Source organism: Oikopleura dioica, chromosome 1 (assembly GCF_907165135.1).
Source record: "Oikopleura dioica chromosome 1, OKI2018_I68_1.0, whole genome shotgun sequence".
Classification (NCBI taxonomy): domain Eukaryota; kingdom Metazoa; phylum Chordata; class Appendicularia; order Copelata; family Oikopleuridae; genus Oikopleura; species Oikopleura dioica.
The window spans coordinates 4,369,564-4,389,041 of NC_137291.1; the positions used below are offsets into that span (position 1 = coordinate 4,369,564).

The window sequence follows — 19,478 nt, forward strand, 5'->3', positions numbered from 1 at the left end:
GAAGAAAACGACTGGAACGACAACCATTCAAAAACGGCCAATAAAATTAACACTTTGAACAGCCAGGCGCTCAATTCCGCCTTGATTGTTGGAAATTTCATCACCGTCAAGTAAGTTCGAAATGATTTTTTGATTATATGAATTTTGAAGGACTGAGATTGAAAGGCTGCAGTTTTGCTACAATCACTGTATTGATATGGATTCTGAGAATTGTTTTGAGATTCTAAGAGAGCAAGAAAGAAGCAAAGGAAAGGGTTGAAAACTTATATCGAGAAGTGATCAAGACTTTTGATTCGTCGAAAAACAAAAAAGAGCCTTCTGATTGGCCAATCAACAAAAATCAGCTTTCTGATTGGCTTATCCACTAAAATCAGCTTTCTGATTGGCTAATCCATTGGAATCAGTTTTTTGATTAGCTGATCCTTTGAAATCGGCTTTCTGATCGGCTTGGCCACTTAAATCAGCTCTCTGATTGGCTAAAGTTGAAAATCTCTTTTTTATCCTTATTTTTCACCTTTTGAAAAGATTTCTGCATGCTGTACATTCGCTATCTGAAAATGGTTCTTGCCTCCACGAGCATTGTTCTTCAGATTATTTACGGGATGATGGATATCTCTCTCGTCGTGGAACGAAAAGAAGACGCGAACGACGATTTGACCGAAGAGGAGCAAGAAATCAAGATGGACAACAGGAGAAACTTCACGTTTGGGCTCGGAGTAGTGGGACTATTCATTGCTCTTGTGAATTATGTTATTACTGCTTTTGAATAAAACACAATTTTTCCATCAAAAAAGGGGGATTTGACTTGAAAAGACAAAAATTAGCGCATGATTTTTTCGATTTTTTTTTCTAAAATCTGATTGGCCATCCGCTCGAATAAGCAATTCTGATTGGTTGGAAATTAAAAATAAAAAAATTGCAGAAATAATTGGATTTTTGTGTCGGAACGAGTCGATTTTTTTATATAAATGATGAATTTTTACTGTCTTTCTTTTTATTTCTGGAGTTCTTCTGGCAAAAATGAACAGTCAGATTGGATATTTAGTCAATAATTTCGGGAAGATCTCCCCCTTTCCCGTATTTAATTATATATTTTGTCACGAAATATATAAATGGCTCTATTTTGATATTTATACTACCATCTCTGCCCAAGAATCAGAAGTAAAAAGCCCGGAAAAGCTCTTCCGCCGCACCAAAACAGTTTTCATTGCAAGTTCAAGAAAATAATTAAAGCACGGATCGTGTTTGGAGTAATCTGGCAACGGGAGGATTTCTTCCGGCGGCGCAAGAAATTGATTTCATCAAAATTAATCTTTCTTTGATTAGATTGCACATTTTCGAAACAAAACAGAAACTTGCTGGAAAAAACGAATCAAACTTGATTTTCGGAAAAGTAAACTTACGGTAACAGTTGTCTTAAAAGCTCCAAAATTCTGAGCCTTTTCAAGTATCATGAACCGTGTTTTTGCATCCTGCACGTGTACTGAATTACACTCTCTCCCCTTTTACAGTATTCCCGCCTCCCGCGAACCACGAAATTGATGTTTTATGTTTCGGATTTTCAACTCTTTTAATCCACTTTGAATCTTGTCACTTATCCCTTCCCCCTTGTGACAAGGAGCACGTTTTCAATAGCGCAAATTTCATCGAAAAAAAGAGAACAGGGGACATTTTAGACTGCAGCTTTTGCGAAAATTCAAAATTGTTGAATGAGGGATTGCGGCTTTTTCGTTATTACCAGTGCGGAAATTCAACATTTTGAAGTACACGAATTTCAACATACAATTTTAAGGGGAGCACCAATGAATTCGATTTTCTTTTTTTCGACCAAAAAACAAGGCTTAGCAGCCTATGAAGGAAGCCCAACTAAGATTCTGAAGACCATAAATGAAAAGCCGCGTAGCGGCTTTTTTTATAACCGAAGCCGTAAAGCGGCTTCGCCAGTATTAAAAAAAGGAGTTATGGTTATACTGGCGAAGCCGCTTCGCGGCTTCGATTATAAAAAAGCCGCTGCGCGGCTTTTGATTTATGGTCTTCAAAACCTGAGTCAGGTTTTCTACTCTGCCAAAATAGACAGTGAATTGCTTTGAACATTTCAGAGGCCACAAATTGATTCCGTTTGTTTTCGAAAAGCACGTGCGTAGGGTCATTTCCAAGTGATTATTCGCTCTTTTCGGAAATCAAAAGTTTATAGAAATTATCGCAATTAAGCGGTTAGTAATCTCGCGGCCGCGGCAGCATAATGACACGATAAATGACTCCGAATGGGCGATAAAAAGAGAGTTTCAGAAAAAAGCTCTAAATAATCTGTTTTTCTTCTTATTCCGGGGGTTGACCTTTCGTTACTAGCTCCGGAAGCAGAAAGTAAAACAAAAAAAGCTCTGAAACGTGTCATTTTCGACTCGAGCTTTTCTGGTGAAAAATGAAGAATTGTTATAATTGCGTCTTTTTACTCTGCATAAAAGACTGATACCCTTATTCAAATAGAGCTGATTTTTCCCTGAAAAAATTAAGAAAGGTCTAATCTTTTATATTTTAAATTCAAATAAGGGTGTCACTATGTAAACTTTAGACAAAAAAGCTGCAGCGAAATAGCGATTCTGGATATCTACCCCCTTAAAATTTCGATAAATTTTGCGTCGAAATTTTCAACCAATCTGAAGCCTTGAGTCGACCGACCGGCCAATCAGCAACCGAATACCTGCCTACGCAAAATAAGTCGAAATTTTTTTGTCGTTTCTTGACATCTACCCCCTTAAAGAAATCCACTTCATAATGATTTTTTTTCTGAAAAAGTTTATCAAAGTTCATGTTCAAAATTGGTCCTCTTTTCTTTTCTTCGCCAAATGTGCTCTTGAAAGAAAAATCATTAAGCGGTTTCTTGAGTAAAGAAAAACAGCATTTTCTTGTGTCAGCAGAACATCACTTTGAGCAAGTTCTATCTCGCAAGAAAATTCGAAAATCATAATTATTAGCGAAAAAACGGTGCTGCCCACACACGTCACCAGGCAGATTGCTTATTAGAAAATAGCCCAGAATTAAAATGCTTTTGGCTAAACAGCTTTTTTTTCTCCCCCCTCGACGAATGTATAGCTACAGATTAAAGAAAACTAGATTTCAAGTTGAAATTTTTTTTGCTAAGTGATTTTTGAATGACCGACTTTTTGAAAGATTGTCTAAATATTATTATTGACAGAAAAATAAGGGAACCGCAATGATAACTTTTGGCTAGAAAATCGTGTTTAGAAGAAAATGCAGGAGCAGTTTTTTCATGTTGATGTGGCAGTTTCCTCCAGATTTGGCTGGGAATTCTCGCTCACGATGAAAAATGGGCGAGAATATCCGCTTGATTCAAGAGTTTTTAAGGGCCTCTCTGCAGCAAAAAAATGCAACAAATGCAATTTTCTTTTGAAAAATTGATTTTTGGGATTCCTGCTATTTTAATTTTAGTTTTTGATGATTTCGCTGGATAACCCATGTTTTGAGAAAAAAATACCCTGGAATCGTATTTTACGATCTTTCCCGTTTCTAAACGTAATTGGAAAACTCACGCTGGACATAATAATAAGCATAACGGGGAATGAGCTTTTGAGCTGGCTGATAAGCACCGCGAAAATCGCAGTTGGGAGATTCTAAAGAACACCCCTCAATTGATTTAAGAACTCTCTCATGCTGATGCCAGCTTTCCGGGCTCGGAAACCTGTTCAGAAAACCTGAGTCAGGGTCTGAAGAGCTTACATGAAAAGCCGCGTAGCGGCTTTTTTTTAAATAAAGCCGCGAAGCGGCTTCGTTTTTAGAAAAGCCGCTACGCGGCTTTTGATTACTGCTCTTTAGATCCTGACTCAGGTTTTCTAGGCAGCTTTAATTTTCCTTATTCTTCCCAATCAGCTGTTTCAACCCTTAGCGCTTCCAGAATTGCTTATCAATGTTTTCTTAAAAAATAATATTCAAGAAGCGGAAACAGCCGTTACATCTCAAAACTAGTATCAAGTGTATTTTCGAATGGCTTGCATCTTGCAGGGGCACTTGTAAATTCTTACAAAATTGAATAAATGGGTACTCAGAACGGAATCTTATCGCCGGTGAAGTTTCAGGAACTCTAAACGGCGGCGCAATACTATCTTATCGACGAATTATTCGCGGTCCTAAAATTTACAAAGGCTTCTAATGAGAAAACCAACTACAATTTATGATTCCAAAATTTACCATCATAAACGGTATTTGGAAAGATGAAAATTCCATTTAGAAAAAATGGTTGGGAAAAAATTTTAATCCAGCTGCCAAGTTTTTGCAAATATGCTAATACTTGCCTTCTGAGTATCTAAGAACGCAGCCTGTCTTATTTTTGACAAGATAAATATTTTTCTCCTCTGCACGGCGCTGATAAAAGCTTCTTACGAGCAAAATAAATTCAGAAAATATCAGAATGATGAAAACTTTCCTTTTTCTTTTTTTCGGATTGGCAGCGGCCCACGACGTTCCGGTTCCCGCTTGGAAGCTAGAGCGAGTCCGAGATTTGTCGAGGTCCATGTCGACGAATAATGTTGGAACCACTCTACTCCTCAATGCCCTTCAAATCGCTGATTTTAACGCTGTGCCATCATTCAAAGCGGAACAACTTGAATTTCCCGGAGCTCGAATTCTCATCCAACGCGCTGCTGACATTGGCGAAGAACTCAAAATAACCCTGGCTGAAGCTGATTTCTCCGATGAAGATTTAATTATTCAGGAAATCGAACGAGCCGGCTCGGAATTCTACGAAGCTGCTGAAGAAATGGTTTCTCAAGACGAAGGGCTTTCCCGAATGAAGCGATTCACTGGACTCGAAGTTGTTGTCGTTGGCATCGTTGCCGGTGCAGTCACATGTATCAGTACTGCCATTTTTACAGGCAGCTCATGCGTTAGCGTCAGGGACATCAATGTCAATCTCCCCGGCTAGGCAGATTTTATACAATATCTGAATCTTTATTCCTGACTTTTCCTCTATCTCTGACTGATTCAATTTCTCCTTCTGATCAATACATGTTTAAATCTCAAATCAATTTTGAAGAACGAAAATCGTTTTATTTTCCCCCGAAGAAATCCGACTCTCCTCCTCATCCCTCTAATCATCTCATTATTCCGTTAAAAATGTTATCCTTCAAGAACCAGCAAGGCCGTGGAATTCGCCTCAGTCATTCTTTGAATTATCATTTTTGAAATCAAAAATACAGACGAGTCATTTTTAAAAGAGTCGTTTTAAAGAAGTCGTTTTCAAAAGAGTCGTTTTTTAAAAAGAGTCGTTTTCAAAAGAGTCGTTTTTAAAAGAGTCGTTTTCAAAAGAGTCGTTTTCAAAAGAGTCGTTTTAAAAAAAGTCGTTTTTAAAAGAGTCGTTAAAAAATCGTTCTTTTAAAGAGTCGTTTTGAAAAAGTCATTTTAATTCTTGCTGAAAAATGAAGACTTCTTTCAGGGGTGATCGTAATTTCTCTTGTACACATAGTCTGGCTATGAAACTTATATTTTTGGAATTGTCAGATCCTCCCGAATTAGTTAAGCCTAAAAACATTTGATAAAAATGAGATTTAGGGGTGAAATTATGAAAAATGTAAAAAGAATGGCCATTTTTGGTGCATTTTCGCGAAAATGCCCCTACTTTGAGGGGATTTTTGACCAATTTTTCTGGCGAAAATTTTTCTAGTTTTCGCCGCCTGATTTTTTCAACCCTTTTCTATCCACCAGTATACTCAGATTTTCCCTATCTTATCCGGTTTTCCCGCATTTTTGGTCACGGAAATCCCGATTCTCGTCGACCCCCTTAAAATCGACAGTAACCGGATTTAAAAAATTTTATCAAAAAACGTGGTTTGTTTTCGTCTCGGATTTGCCAAGTGCTTTTTCTACTGATAACAAAAAGAGCGATAATGTGGATTTGGCAAGTTTCGGGCTTTAATTTAAAATTCCTGTGTGAATTTTGCGTGAGCTGAATATTCTAGTCTATGCAAGAGGTTCCTAAGAGCGCCGGATTCTTGCTAAATTGCAAATTGAATTTTTCCGAATTCAAATTTGGCCCGTAATAAGGGCACTTCCTACTCATGGATCAGCCTAAAAATGTCGACAGGAATTTTTTGGTTCAAGATGGCCAGACTAAGATGCGCAATAAAATCTCTCGGGTAATGTTTTTGACCAAAATCGTGACCCTCGCGCGAATAACTGTAAGTTACAGATCATAAGAGCATAAGGGGAGGTGTCTGGAACCAACAAAAATTTTGACAAATTTTGCGTAGGCGGCTACTCAGCTGCTGATTGGCTGGTTAGCCGTATCCAGGCTTCTGATTGTTTGAAAATTTCCATCAATTTTTAGGAATTTTTTGTGCAAATTTCCAACCAATCAGAAGCCTTGATTCGGCTTTCCGGCCAATCAGCAGCCTAGAAGCCACCTAAACAAAATTTGTCGAAATTTTTTCGTCAGTTCCAGACACCAACCCCGTTACAGATCCAAAGATCACCCATTCAAAGATGTGACCTTCTTTTTTTGATTCGAATCCAGATTCAAGCTTTTTCATCAAAATATCGAATAAAAAATTTTTCTTCTACGAAAATCCTATCAAATTTATTTCAAAATATTCTCCCTGGGTTTCCCCGAAGCGTTCATCAAGACAAATATTTTGCGGCATTTTAAGGATATAATTTGCGCCGCGGTTGTGTGTTGCATGTTGTCCGGCCTAACGTGGGAAATACGAAAAGGCACCACCCTTAGTCTCAATTTTGCGGGCTGGCTATTATCCTGACACTCTTCTCTCTTCTCTTATCAGTGGGAAAATTAGCGCTTGTCGCGGTCGAGAATCTCGCGAAGGATTTTGAGCAAAGAACTTTGCCGGACTTATTAAACATAAAAGATAAAATTTTGACTGTTTCTAAAGAAGTTTTCTTTTCAATTTTTAATGAGAGGAGAGTGATGTTGAGTCGGATAAAACAGGAAATTTGCTTGCCAAGCTCGAATTTGATGAAATCAGAATCAGGAGAACTTCGAATTTCTTTTGTTGAAAATATTTCTCCAGAAAACGGATCAATTTCTTCGACGATCCCCTGAAATCGTCGGGTACGACCTTAGTTTATGCCTGTTGGTAGTCTTGACTTTTGTTTTACCTATGACATTGTTCTTATTTGTCAGCTTAAGTATGAAGCTCTCGTCGCTTTTATCTTCAAGAGCAGATTGAAATTGCATCGTCCATTTTTCGCCAATGACGTTCCAGCAATCAGAGGAGAAAAACATAAGAAAAGGCTTTGAAAAGTTTTTTCTTTCAAACAAGTCATTCAAAAGCCTTTCTTGAAGTTTATACTCTGTCCACCAAGGCCAAGAAAGCGCAGAATATCATTGATATCATTCTCTTTCATTCGATCTCTTGGGCCTCCATTTCCAACTCGCCGATCATTCTCAAAATAGTGGCCTGCTCCGCCGACTGGGCCAAGTTTTTCTCCAAATTTTTAAGCTCTTTGTTTTTATTTTGTCTTGCCTTCATAAAGGCAGAAATAGGGATAATACTATAAATTACAATTTTTAATTTTCTGTATTTATTTAATAGTAAGCTGGTCATCCCTTTCCTGGTTTAGTAGATGGCCATTTATTTTCCAAATAAGTTGCTTTCTTTTTATAATTATCCCTTTCTAGTTTGAGCAAGGAAAGTTCTTTTCTCAGCTTTTTGACCTCATTTCTCTGTTCTTCGTATTTCTTTGAAAGAAAATATAGATTTGATAAAATGATAGTCTTACTTTTTGAAATCATCAAGTTCTACTTGTATATTTTTGTCTTCTGTTTCTCTGTTTTCATCCATCTTTAAAAATGAAGGAAAAAGAGCGGCTTAGATTCTCATTCAGCCCATTAATACCTGGCTAAAAGAAAACAATACGCTCGTAAATATTTTCATCTCAGATTCTCCTTCAATCATTGCTTTAGAGATACAAGTCCAAAGTGCTGTGAACTCAACCGCAAGATGAACATTTCATCATCAGAAAAAAGTATCGCGTGACATAATTTCCCATGTTCTTTCCCGTCTTTCCCATGCTCATGCTTCATCTTTTTTCTCTTGGTGAAATATGTGCTCTGGAATTTTATTAAATTCTGACTAGAAAGTTATAATTTGTCATTTTTACGTTTGGAATTTCAGAATTCTCATATCGACTGAAGGGAAGTTTAAAATTAAAATTTTTGTTTAAAAATTTAAATATTTAATGATCGTACAATTTCAATTCGCCAATTTCGGGGAAAAAGATGTATTTGGAAGAAGAGGGATAAAAATTGTATTCTGCGCCTTTTTCTCGCGAAAAAGTGATAAGTATTCATTTTTCGTCGTTTTCTTCCCCGGAAAAGTGACGCTCCACCGGGTGCCCTAACGAATATCACCTTAAATCTACGACATCATAGCTTGAAAAAGAAAAAATCAGCAAAACTTCGCCTTTTCATTAATTTTGAACAGGTTAATGAATTAGCAATAAGTCGAATGACGTGTGAAAGTTTCATCAACAAAACGAATAATTCAATCAAAACTTCATGTACCGTTTTTTTCTAGAGCCCTTCCTGTTTGAATCCTCAACACGAAGAACACGATTTGAGACTCATCCAAGTTCCTGTTTGTTCTCGTCATTTTTCTTCTTCCGAGAAAAACCAAAGCAAGAGGCTTTTTAACCCCTCACCGCTAGGATAGTATTTGTTGTGTCAAGGAAAAAATTGAGCTGTGAAAGGTGTCGCCCATTAAATGGAGTAAAGAGGTGTTTTGTAAACTGGCACTTTCGTTTGCCATTACGGGGAATCTGGTTCGATGAAGAGGGAAAAATCCGGTTCAGGATGGCGCTGAAGTTGATGCAGGTTGTTTTGCTGAGATAGCGGCTCTGCAAGGGTTCATGCAATTGACAGCTTTTTTGTGGAGCCGAGAATTTCACCAACAAATTTTGCTCAAAAAAGAATGCTAAAAACCTGAGTCAAGGTCTGAAAGATGATACCGACAAAAATATTGACAATTTTCGCGTGGAAATTTTCTACCAATCAGAAGCCTGGATTTGGCTTACCGGCCAATCAGCAGCAGGATAGCCGCCCACGCAAAATTTATCGATTTTTTGTCGATTTCTCAATCTTTAGACCCTGACTCAGGTTTTAAAAACAGGTTTTTGAGCCAAGAAAAAATCTTTTGTCTCAAAAGTTTATTTAAAAGAACTCTTATTTGAGCCGAATAATAAGTCGCAATACGCGTGGCCATGTAAAATGACGCCAAAAGAACAAGCAAATTGGGTGGATAATTTTCCGCAGACTCAGAATTGAGAATGGCGATTGTTGTTTTGGGCACTTGAGCATGTGGAAATTCGATGCGCTCCGGGTTTATGCGGATGCGTTTTCTTGCGACTCTTTCAGAATGTTTCCTAGGCAGAGAGATAACAAACGGATCAGGATACTGATGGCCACTCGGAAATCAGACTCTTCACGTTGCCATAACCCCTTTCTTACGAGGAAAGATTTCGGGGGTCCTTATGAAATCCGAGGAATAAAGAAAAGACCGAAAAATACTTTTGACAGTTGAAAAATAAAATCAATATCCATATTATAATATATAATTATAATTAATAAAATAATAAATTTATAAAATAATAATTAATAAAAAATAATTCCATATTAATCAAAAATAATATGGATTTCGAGCCAAAAATCATCGGAAAAACTTTCTTGTTCTTTGAAAATGGAAAAATAATTCGATGTAATTTTGAGTCGATTACGGGCAAATTGTCATTTCCTGTTATGAAATAATAATCTCCGGAAAAAATGGCAACAGGAAATCGTTTGTCATGTTGCAACTAGCAAGATGAAGGATTCATGACGTACTTGTACGCTGCCCAATCAACGAAGATGCATATAACGAGGAAACCAAAAGAACACCAAAAGAAGTGATATTTTTCGGAGCCAATAAAATTGCTGCATTTGGCCTACCGGCCAATCAAAACCCATTCCATCAAAGCCGTTCCTTTGGTGTTTGATACTTTTTTGCTTGCTCGTTTGGGGTCTCGTCCTATCTGAATTGTTCTTTATCTTTGTTAAGGGTGTCAACATCGATTGAGTGAGGGTATCTCTCGTGAGTCGAACAATTAAAATCTCGTTTTACAGTTAACGCAGGTTCCAAAAACAAAAAAGAAGACACAAAAACGTGCCACAATCGATGTTGACACCCTTAACAAAGATAAACAACAATTCAGATAGGACGAGACACCAAACGAGCAAGCAAAAAAGTATCAAACACCAAAGGAACTGATTTGATGGAATGGGTTTTGATTGGCCGGTAGGCCAAATGCAGCAATTTTATTGGCTCCGAAAAATATCACTTCCTTATGTGTATGATACTTTCTTACTTCCTCCTTTGGTGTCTCGTTCTTTCTTAATTATTTTTTATCTTGGTTAGATTGGAAAAAAAACTTCCTGTTTCTTGGCTCGGCAACCTGTGAAAAAAACCTGAGTCAGGTCTTTTGCTCAGGTTGACTGACTCAGGTTTTCTACACAGGTTGCCGAGCCGAAGCCTTATCCTTTATTTCGGGGATATTTGAAAAAGCAGAAATAGTGTCAGAAATGGAAGAATTTCCGCCTTCCAAATAACAATTCCTCCATCTTTTTTTCTAGTATTATTCGAAAAAGACTTGCATCTACGCGTGCTGATCGAATTATCCTCTCCCGAATACCAAAAATATACAACACTACGAAATCGTCTTCTGGTGCTAATAACAAATAAACCCGTCCCAAGTCAAAATAATCTTTATTTATTATTGTCAGCATTCCAGTTTTTTTTCATCAATTCTGTCGTAAGAGATTTGGCGCAAGAATTGATCCCGTGACCTTTTTGGCCAGTTTTTCTGAGAGAGCAAAGAATGGACGATTTGATTTGTTTTCGTTGTTTTTTGGTAAACAAGTGGCCATTTCGGGGAATAAAAATGGGTGGAACAGGACCTTCGCGGCAGGTCCGCTGTTTTTGACCAGTTTTAACGAGCGCGTGAGTGAAGCGAACTCCAACCACCTGATTGCCATAAAGACTTATATAAGAAAAGCGACGGTCCCAATTTGATTTCTGAAGAAAACTAAAGAAAGAGAGCGAAAAAAAGATGACCATTGGTAAGAAAATGATGATTTTTTGGTAACCGGTGCAAATAATTCGTTAGAACGAATAATTCGTTTTCCTTACGAATAATTCGTTACATACCGAATAATTCGTTGTTTCCAACGAATAATTCGTTTTTTTAAAACGAATAATTCGTTTGTTTTTGTTTTCAAGCCTAACCCTCACCCTAACCCATAAACCTAACCCTAACCCTAACCTAGCATAACTACTACCCAACTACATAAATCAGGGTATATATGCGCTCCGCGCCTGATTACAGAGATAAATAAAGAGCTGTCTTTCTTTCAGCCGCACCTTTAGTCAGTTCTTTATGAAAAATTGAGTTGTGAACCAAGCGGGAGAACCGCCTTTCAAAACGAATAATTCTGTAACCCTAACGAATTATTCGGTAACCCTAACGAATTATTCGTTTTAAACGAATTATTTTTACGAAAAATAGCTGTTTTCCCTTGAAAATAATTCGTTAGGGCAACGAATAATTCGTTGCAACGAATTATTTTCACCGGCGACGGATTTTTTCAGCGAAAGGTGGAATTTCAAGGGGTTTTTTTTTCAAAATGACATTATGTACAGATACCCTTAAGGTTTTGACTTAGATTTTAGTTTTAATAATTAAAGATAAATAATAATAATAAAATTTAAAATAGTTTTTGATGAACTTTTTTTTGAAATTTATATATTTCAAAACGGGCTTAAAAATGAACTAAAACTTAAGGGTATCACTGTAATTAATCAATGTTACTCAATTTTTTGCAAATAACTTGAAAATAATTTTTATTTTATTGCAGATTTTAGCATCATTTTCGAGAAGAGAAAGCTTATGTGAACTAGCGCGCTAGAAAATAGCAATGATTAGTTTTGTTTGACCCTTATCTTTTAGAATTCTTGTCGGCGACGAGACGCACTTGCGACGCGCTGCAAATTACACAAAAGGGTTCTTCCGGCGCCGCAGCTAAAGAAAGAGAAGAAGCATTCATGACGACGAGTTTTGAGAAGATCGAATATCTTCGGAATATTCATCCGACTCTTGGCTGCTCGATTTAAAAACTGCAGAAAAAAATTCCTGCTTTTTTGATAAGCAATAAATTCGAATAATTTCAAAATTGACACCCTTTACTTCGGTCTGATAAAATAATTGTTATTTTATAAGGTTTAAATTATATAAATTTTAATTCATTGATAATTCTCCGACCCCAAATTAAAAACGAAAAACCATCACTCCCTCCTCTCATCCTGCAAAAACCAAGCTCAGTAGCGCGATCCAGATCTGAGCGCAAAGGAGTGCGAGCGCCCTCTGAGCGACGCGCGATAATGCGCAAAACGCAAAATGAGAGGAAAAAACTTTGCATGATTTTTTCTACGCCTTGTTTTAAATATATTTCTTTGAGAGAGATTTTCACACAAGAGATTACCGAAAAATAAGAAAATTTGATTATCTGTAAGTTATCAATAAAAAAAATATTTATCCTAAAATTTTTAAAAAATATTTTTTTTTTCAATTTTATGATTTTTTATCATACAAAATATTAAATTTTTATTTTAAAAGAATTGAAAATAATTTGTTCGCAAAATAAATTCGAGCATGAATAGTCATTTCGGTATTTTAGAAATAAGAAAGGTCAAATTTGTTCATTAAAAAATTTCTAAAAATTGCCCTCTCGTCAATTTTCGTGAGGCGCTCGTTCCGAAAATTTTAGAAACGCCGATTCTTGTCGAGCATTGAGCGAGTGCGTTTTCGCTAAAATAATTCTAGAGAGAGAGAGAGAGAGAGAATTTTGCGTTTGTCCAACTTGGCAAAACATGGAACTGTCTAACACGGAATAATCTCGCTAAATATTTGGATCAAGAAGGCGCAACAGGCTGAGATTACGTCAATTATCGGCTTTAATTTTTCGACTTCACGGATTTTTTTCTTAATAGGGACTTTTATCGATAAAAGGAAATAATGGCAGTTTTTAGCAAGAAGATGTCGTAGATTAAAGATGCTTTATTTATCTAAAAAATAGCTTCAAAAGGTCGAGTTATGTAAGCTTGGTATGTAAACGGGTTTAATGAACGGCTTCAAAAATATTCGAGCATAACTCAGGGCAGCTTTTAGTCGTTCCTCGTAGGATTTTTTTGGTTTTTTTTTCATTTTTATTATTTTAATTTGAATGGACGCTAGGGTTATTCTTGGTGGGTATTATTATTGTATTATTTACAGTCTGCCATTAGATTCACAGTTCCCATAACAATGTTTATCAAACTAAAAACACTAAGAAAGTATTCGATAATTAAGGCTTTCAAAACACATTATTTCGGATAAATTAATTGTTATTTAATTCTGTTGGATGCAAATATTCTCCAAAAGATAGTGTTTTTTGATAATAGAGGTCCTTTATATGATGATGGTACTTTGAATGAGGTAATCATTTGAATCAATGTCACTCCTTATTTGTCAACCAAATCCTTAGTCTTCCCCTCTTCCATACCGTTTTTCGGGTAATATGATCAAGCCACATTTCGCCCTTTTTTATTTCAAAATTTTATAGATATCAAATTATTTTAAGTAAAAATTGTCAAATTTTGTGAAAAAGGACCATTTTAAGGACAACCCCCACCTCCGTCTTTTTTCAAAAATTAATTTTCGGATTCTAAAAATTTTCAATCCGGAAATCGTTCTACAGGTCAAGAAACGATTTTGAGGCTCGGTTTTTGGGCGTTTATCTCGACCCTTTTACCCTTAAAATTGACTTTGAAAATTGGACTTTTCGCCGAGTTAATGAAGCAAGTTTAACCTGAGGACGCATTATCAACCAAAAATATGGTGTTTTAAAAATTCCCATTTTTCGAAGGAAAAAGCTGACGGTGGGGGGTCCTTAAGCGTCAAATATTCGAAATTGAGTTCAATTGAATTAACCCGCTACTTAGCCCAAATAAGCCACGGAAATTAATACTTTATTTAACACTCTAAAAATCCTAACTGTTTTATATTCAGCTCTCCACCTGTTCTCTGCAAAAAATGAATCTGTGCTCAATTCTTCGGCAGCTGCATCGGCTCGTCTTAAATGATTGAATTTAACCGTCCTTTTTGTTTAGAAGCTGATAACGCGCGCTGTTATTATCGATTAAACTCGGCGGGAGACCAAAATTTTCGCCGACTATTTTGAAGATCTAAAATTTTTGAAACGAATTCGAGTGACTCTCGAATCGGACTTGAATTTTGTTTTTGTAAGAATTTCTTTTCTAAAAAATGATTAAATAATTTGAACAATTTTATTGAAAATGATGATTTCGAAAAACTGCTGATTTTGCTTCTTCGTGGATTTTTTCGACACAAAAGAGTAGGCCCTTATTTTTTGAGAAATAATTTTTAAGATAAAAAGGGCGAGTTTTGAGCTAAAAAATAGGAACGGTAAAAATTTTCCTCTTTTTGATTTTTATTTTGACAATGATTTTTGAGACGAAAATGCATTGGGATGAGTCATTTTTAAAATTGTCAAAAATAAAAATGATTTTTTTACCCACAAAGAAGGGTGTTGAAATTGACTTTGAATTAATTTTTTATTGATTTTTTTATATTTTTTTTTATGAAAATTAAATATATAAATTTCATTTTTGCATCCGTCAAAGGACTGGATCATCAATTATTTCTAAATAATTTTAATTATAAATAATAATTATATTTTAAATAATTTATTTTTAAATAATTTTTAAATTTTTAATTTTTAATTTATTAAAAAAAAATTTGGAATTTTTTTGATGAAACCATAAAGGAAACGTGATTAAATTTTCTATTTCTAAAATTGCAAAATATGCATTTCGCGAAACTCTGCATTTTGCAATGTCTAAATAACAAATTCTGTTTTCGGATTTTGAGTTATTTTTCTTCAAATCCGGAATGTAGAATTTTTTACGTCAGACGTTCTCCGGCGGACGCATAATCCAGATTTGGTTTCAACTAATCACCTCCTGTCTAAATATATCATTTTTTTGCTTTTAAAATTTTTTTGATGATAAAAAAGAGAAAGAGGAAAATTTGTATTGAAACCATTGTGGCCTAAGTCATGGATTTAAAAATTAATTTTTATAATAAAATATCATTTTTATAAAATTAAAATGAATAATTCTTAAATAATTTATAAAATAATTAATTCTACGAAAAATATAAAAATCGATTTTTTATATTTAAATTATCAAATATTTAATTGTTTCTTTTTATAATTATCTATTTAATTTTTTGATAGAAAATTATTGTTTTTGATGAAAAAGCAGATTTTTGAATCCTTCCATTCTGAGTATGTATCGGTTGAGTAATATTTCATTATATAAAAACGATCAAGCTAGCCAGAACCCCTTATTTCGAATCCGTCCGTTTTCTACTTATTGCATTTAAATTGCCAGATTTCGCAAATTTCAAAATTTTGGACATCAGAAAAAATGACTTTCAATTTTCGACTTTTTAGAAAATCAACCTTTTTTCTTGAAATTTATTGATAAATAATTCGGACGAAAAGGGCCTTATAATAAGCCTTAATTATTGAAAATCGCGACTTCGAAAAGTTAAGACTTTGAAATCAGGGGTTCTTAGCTGCTGATCTTTGATGATATAAGTTTATATGAAAAACGATCGGGCACAACCTGATCCGCGATCTGATGAGAATCAAGTCTAATTGAAATCTTTTGAAGGATAATCGGCGCGGTTCTAAAAGATAAATAGTAATTTGATTTTTCCATTGCCGTTTTTTGCAATGTGAGTTTCAAAATTATTGAAGAAAAAATTCCCTTTTGAACCGTTTTGAAAGACATTTAATCATCACAACCAGGCTGGTGTACACACACGTTGGAAACTTAACCCGCTGACAGGTTTGGGCCGAACAGGGCCACGTGACTCCATCTGGACTCTTCGCGCAAAAAAGCACTTCGCCACTAACGCCCTTAATCTTTTCTTCTCACTAACTCTCTTTTAAGCCCTCTTTCGCTTTCTTTCGAAACAGCAGGAACGATGTGTATACCCTTAATGCATCCCTCTATCCATCTCCATCGCGACCGCCCAATCAAAACGCGCCCCTCCCTCGTTCAACCAATCAGAAGCCCGAAAATCGACAAGAATGAAGGACATAGAACAGGAACCCCTCCAGGCCCAAAACAAAATTTTGAAATCGAAAATTCCAAATTATTAGAAAAGGGGAAACGAAGAGCGTTTTGAAAGATATGGACGTGACGAAAAAGAAGGATGAGACGATGATGGTAATAACGAGGGAGGAGAAGAACGATGATTCGGATTCTGGACTTGATAGCTGCTCAATTGGTAAGTCCAATGCAAAAGGGGAAAGCTGAAAACTTAAGGATACCCCGTCGAATTGTCAAAATTTTCAAACAGCGTTTTCGGCCTCTATACCCTTAAAAGTCCGGAAGATTTTCTTATCAAAATGTAGCTAGGGAAGAGTTCTAGAGTAAAAATGAGTTAACTTATTGATACCCTTAAGTAATCACTGTCAAATCGTCAAAATAAGGTTTCAAACAGTGATTTTGCACAGATACCCTTAAAAATTTAGAAGAAAAATTGACGATTGTTTTTTTGAAAAAGCCTCCTGAAACCGCTGTGCAGTATTTTTGTGATGTGGGTTCTTTGAATATCGTAAAAAGCGGGTCGGGCGCGGATGGAACCGCATGATGTAAAATTTTATTAAACAAATCATATCAACTACTTTTTTCTCAAGCTGCTCTGCGGAATTTTCCTGTTTTACAAATTTTCCCGTTTCGAAAAAGTTGAATGTTGAGCAAATTTTCTAAAAATAAATTCATTGCGCTAAAAATTTTCAATCAGAAAAAAATGGTTAAAGTGGAAACAAAGGTCGGTGAGTTCCACCCTTCCGGTCGTCACGTGGTCTCTCCACACGGATATCCCTCAAGCCGACATTTTGGTATTAAATCGCGGATTTTGAACCTCAACCCGCGTCGGGCTGATGGATTACCACGTATGGAAAGACAGTGATGACAAATTCTGTGGCCAACGATTTTCGGGATTAAAAAAACCTAAAAAAATATTTTTTTCTAATTTTTCTTTTCAGACTCCCAGAGAAATTCCTCGGAAGAATCATCGCCGGCTCAGGAAAAGGTCGGAATAAAAATAATTTTCGCAAAAAAATCGCAAAAAAATTTCGCAGAAAAATTGCAAAAAAAAATTCGCAAGAAAAACTTTGGTCAAAAAATTTCGCGGAAAAAATTTCGTTAAAAAAATTTCGCAAAAAAATTCCGCAAAAAATTCGCAAAAATATTTCGCAAAAAATTAACCTTGATAAGTCACCGAAGCTGTCCGAAAAGAAAGAAGTGCTCACACAAGCGCCCGTGAAACTAATCAAGCAAAGTGTGAAACTTGAAGAAATCAGGAGCACGTGGACTGGACGACGGCGACGGGTCCCACGCCTCGGCGTCTCCGCCCTAAGTTCTAAGCCAAAGATGGGCGCTGAGAATTTTTCAAACAAAAAATTATTTCATATTTCTTCCAAAGAAAAGCAGTACAAGTCTAATTGAACGTAAATCTCTCAAGAACATAAATTCGCAAGATACGTAAGTCGGAAAGAACGATAAGCGCTCCCTCGAAATCGAAAAACCGCGAATAGAGAGTTGACCAAAACAGGGGCCAGATAGTTGCGGTATCAACACGCTCAAAATTCCTCCTTTCAGTTTCCGATACGTAGCATCCCAGATGCAGAATTTATTTATAAATTAACATGAGCAAGAGAAAAATTTCACGAAAAAATCATTTTTGAAAGAAAAAATCAGAAATTTTTTTTGGAGAAAAAAATGCTTAGAGAATTTTTTTGAGAAAAAAATTTTGAGAATTTTTTTGAGAAAAAATATTTTGAGAATTATTTTTCAGAAAAAAGATATTTGAGAAAAATATTTACATAAAAAAGCGCGGCTTTTCAATCATTTTTTTCAAAAGCCGCAAAATCTTCCTATTTGCAAGAGTCACTTTTTCCTCGGAAATAGGAGAACTGAGGTTGAACCGTTTAGCACTCGGAAAAGTGATAAGATCTTGAGCTCCAAGCGAAACACTAGAATCTGGACACTTACCGCTTCTTAGGCCAGATAACTGCGGATTAGACCTTCTGAAGCGCGGGAAAAAAGCTGGCGCAAAAAACGAGGAGATACCACTTTCTTTAAAATACTCTTTTTATGTTGCTAAAACGGAATTATCTCTCAGCCCCTGGTAGACTATCACCGCGCTGCGGGAAGCCACCCAGCTGAGTTGTGTCGCCTGCTCTGGGCCGCTCATTAGAAGTTATGAGTTTGAAAAATGAAAAATGAAAGACCAATTTGCTCTTTGAATTTTCACGGGATTTTTCTCAAACTCGGAAAAAGACAGCCACTGATAAAGACGAATGGAATACTCTTCCTGAAAACGCGGGAGAAAGAAGAATTGAGGCAAAGAGGAAAGCCTTATCAAGATGTCAAGGATTGCGCAATGACAAGGTCGAATGTCGTGGCTGATTGGACGCTTGATCTTAAAGATCATCAGGTAAAATTTGAATTAGCATCTTGACGCCCATATTTTGGGCAGAAAAAAATTTCGACAACTTTTGCGTGGAAATTTTTAGCCAACCAGAAGCCTGGATTCGGCGAACCGGCCAATAAGGAGCCGAGTAGCCGCCTACGAAAAATTTGTCGAAATTTTTTTGTCGGTTCAAGCCACCACCCCCTTATTTTCTTTTTTAGGACTATTGCGATCAGGAAATCGAATCAAATTTACACAAAAAACTCCAACTCCAAAACTCGAAAATCGTTTCAGAAGATTCGCTCTCGACTTCTGGAATCTCCGAAATCTCATCGAGCTCGAACCAGAATTCCGACTCAAATTCCTCGAGCAGCTCTTTTTCAAAAAGCGATTCTTCGCGCGCCTCGACAAGATTTCAAAAAGTCGCTGAAAAAGTCAACTTTTCGGAAAAATTGAAAAAGATGAAGCAAAAGTTTTCGAAGCAATCCTCGCCGAAAAATCCGTTTGAAATCAAGGAGGACTTTACTCCACCGCCAAGCGCTGCGCCAAAGCCCCAGCTGCCAATCAAAAAGGAGGAGAATAAAGAAGGATTGAAGCTTTCTGTAGGGCAACAGCAATCCAAAATTTTGGTAATTTTTTCCCAAAAGCCATTTTTAGCAATTTTTCTAGCGACTTCATTGCGAACAATGCGTTTTAAAAGACAAGCCGCAGGACTTCCAAAGCGTTCTTTTCGTTTGTCAACTGTGAATATTTCCATGAGACGTTTTTTGAAAAACAATTTCTGTAAATAAACATTTCTGTGCATTATAAACTCTGAATTTAGCGGCCCAAATCTGTCTGATATTAGCAAATTGTGGTCAAAGTTCGAA

The 19,478-nt window shown here is 36.1% G+C and overlaps 2 protein-coding genes and 1 long non-coding RNA gene across 3 annotated transcripts; all 3 read left to right on the forward strand.

Moving 5' to 3' along the window:
• Positions 1-11,040: 11,040 nt before the first annotated feature.
• On the forward strand, positions 11,041-12,215 carry LOC145709798 (uncharacterized). The gene is made up of 2 exons (XR_014134940.1): positions 11,041-11,119; positions 12,007-12,215. It is a non-coding gene; the product is annotated as an uncharacterized LOC145709798 (long non-coding RNA).
• A 3,694-nt stretch (positions 12,216-15,909) lies between these two features.
• On the forward strand, positions 15,910-17,642 carry LOC145711675 (uncharacterized). Its single transcript, XM_081789364.1, has 4 exons — positions 15,910-15,971; positions 16,077-16,416; positions 17,180-17,218; positions 17,410-17,642. The coding sequence occupies exons 2-4, from the start codon at positions 16,320-16,322 to the stop codon at positions 17,640-17,642; spliced, it is 369 nt and encodes a 122-aa protein (XP_081645490.1). The 5' UTR covers positions 15,910-15,971; positions 16,077-16,319.
• Positions 17,643-18,479: 837 nt separating this feature from the next.
• LOC145709733 (uncharacterized) lies at positions 18,480-19,428 on the forward strand. The gene is made up of 3 exons (XM_081787436.1): positions 18,480-18,633; positions 18,831-19,238; positions 19,279-19,428. Exons 1-3 carry the CDS (start codon positions 18,580-18,582, stop codon positions 19,354-19,356), a joined length of 540 nt encoding a protein of 179 aa, XP_081643562.1. The 5' UTR covers positions 18,480-18,579; the 3' UTR covers positions 19,357-19,428.
• Positions 19,429-19,478: the final 50 nt, after the last annotated feature.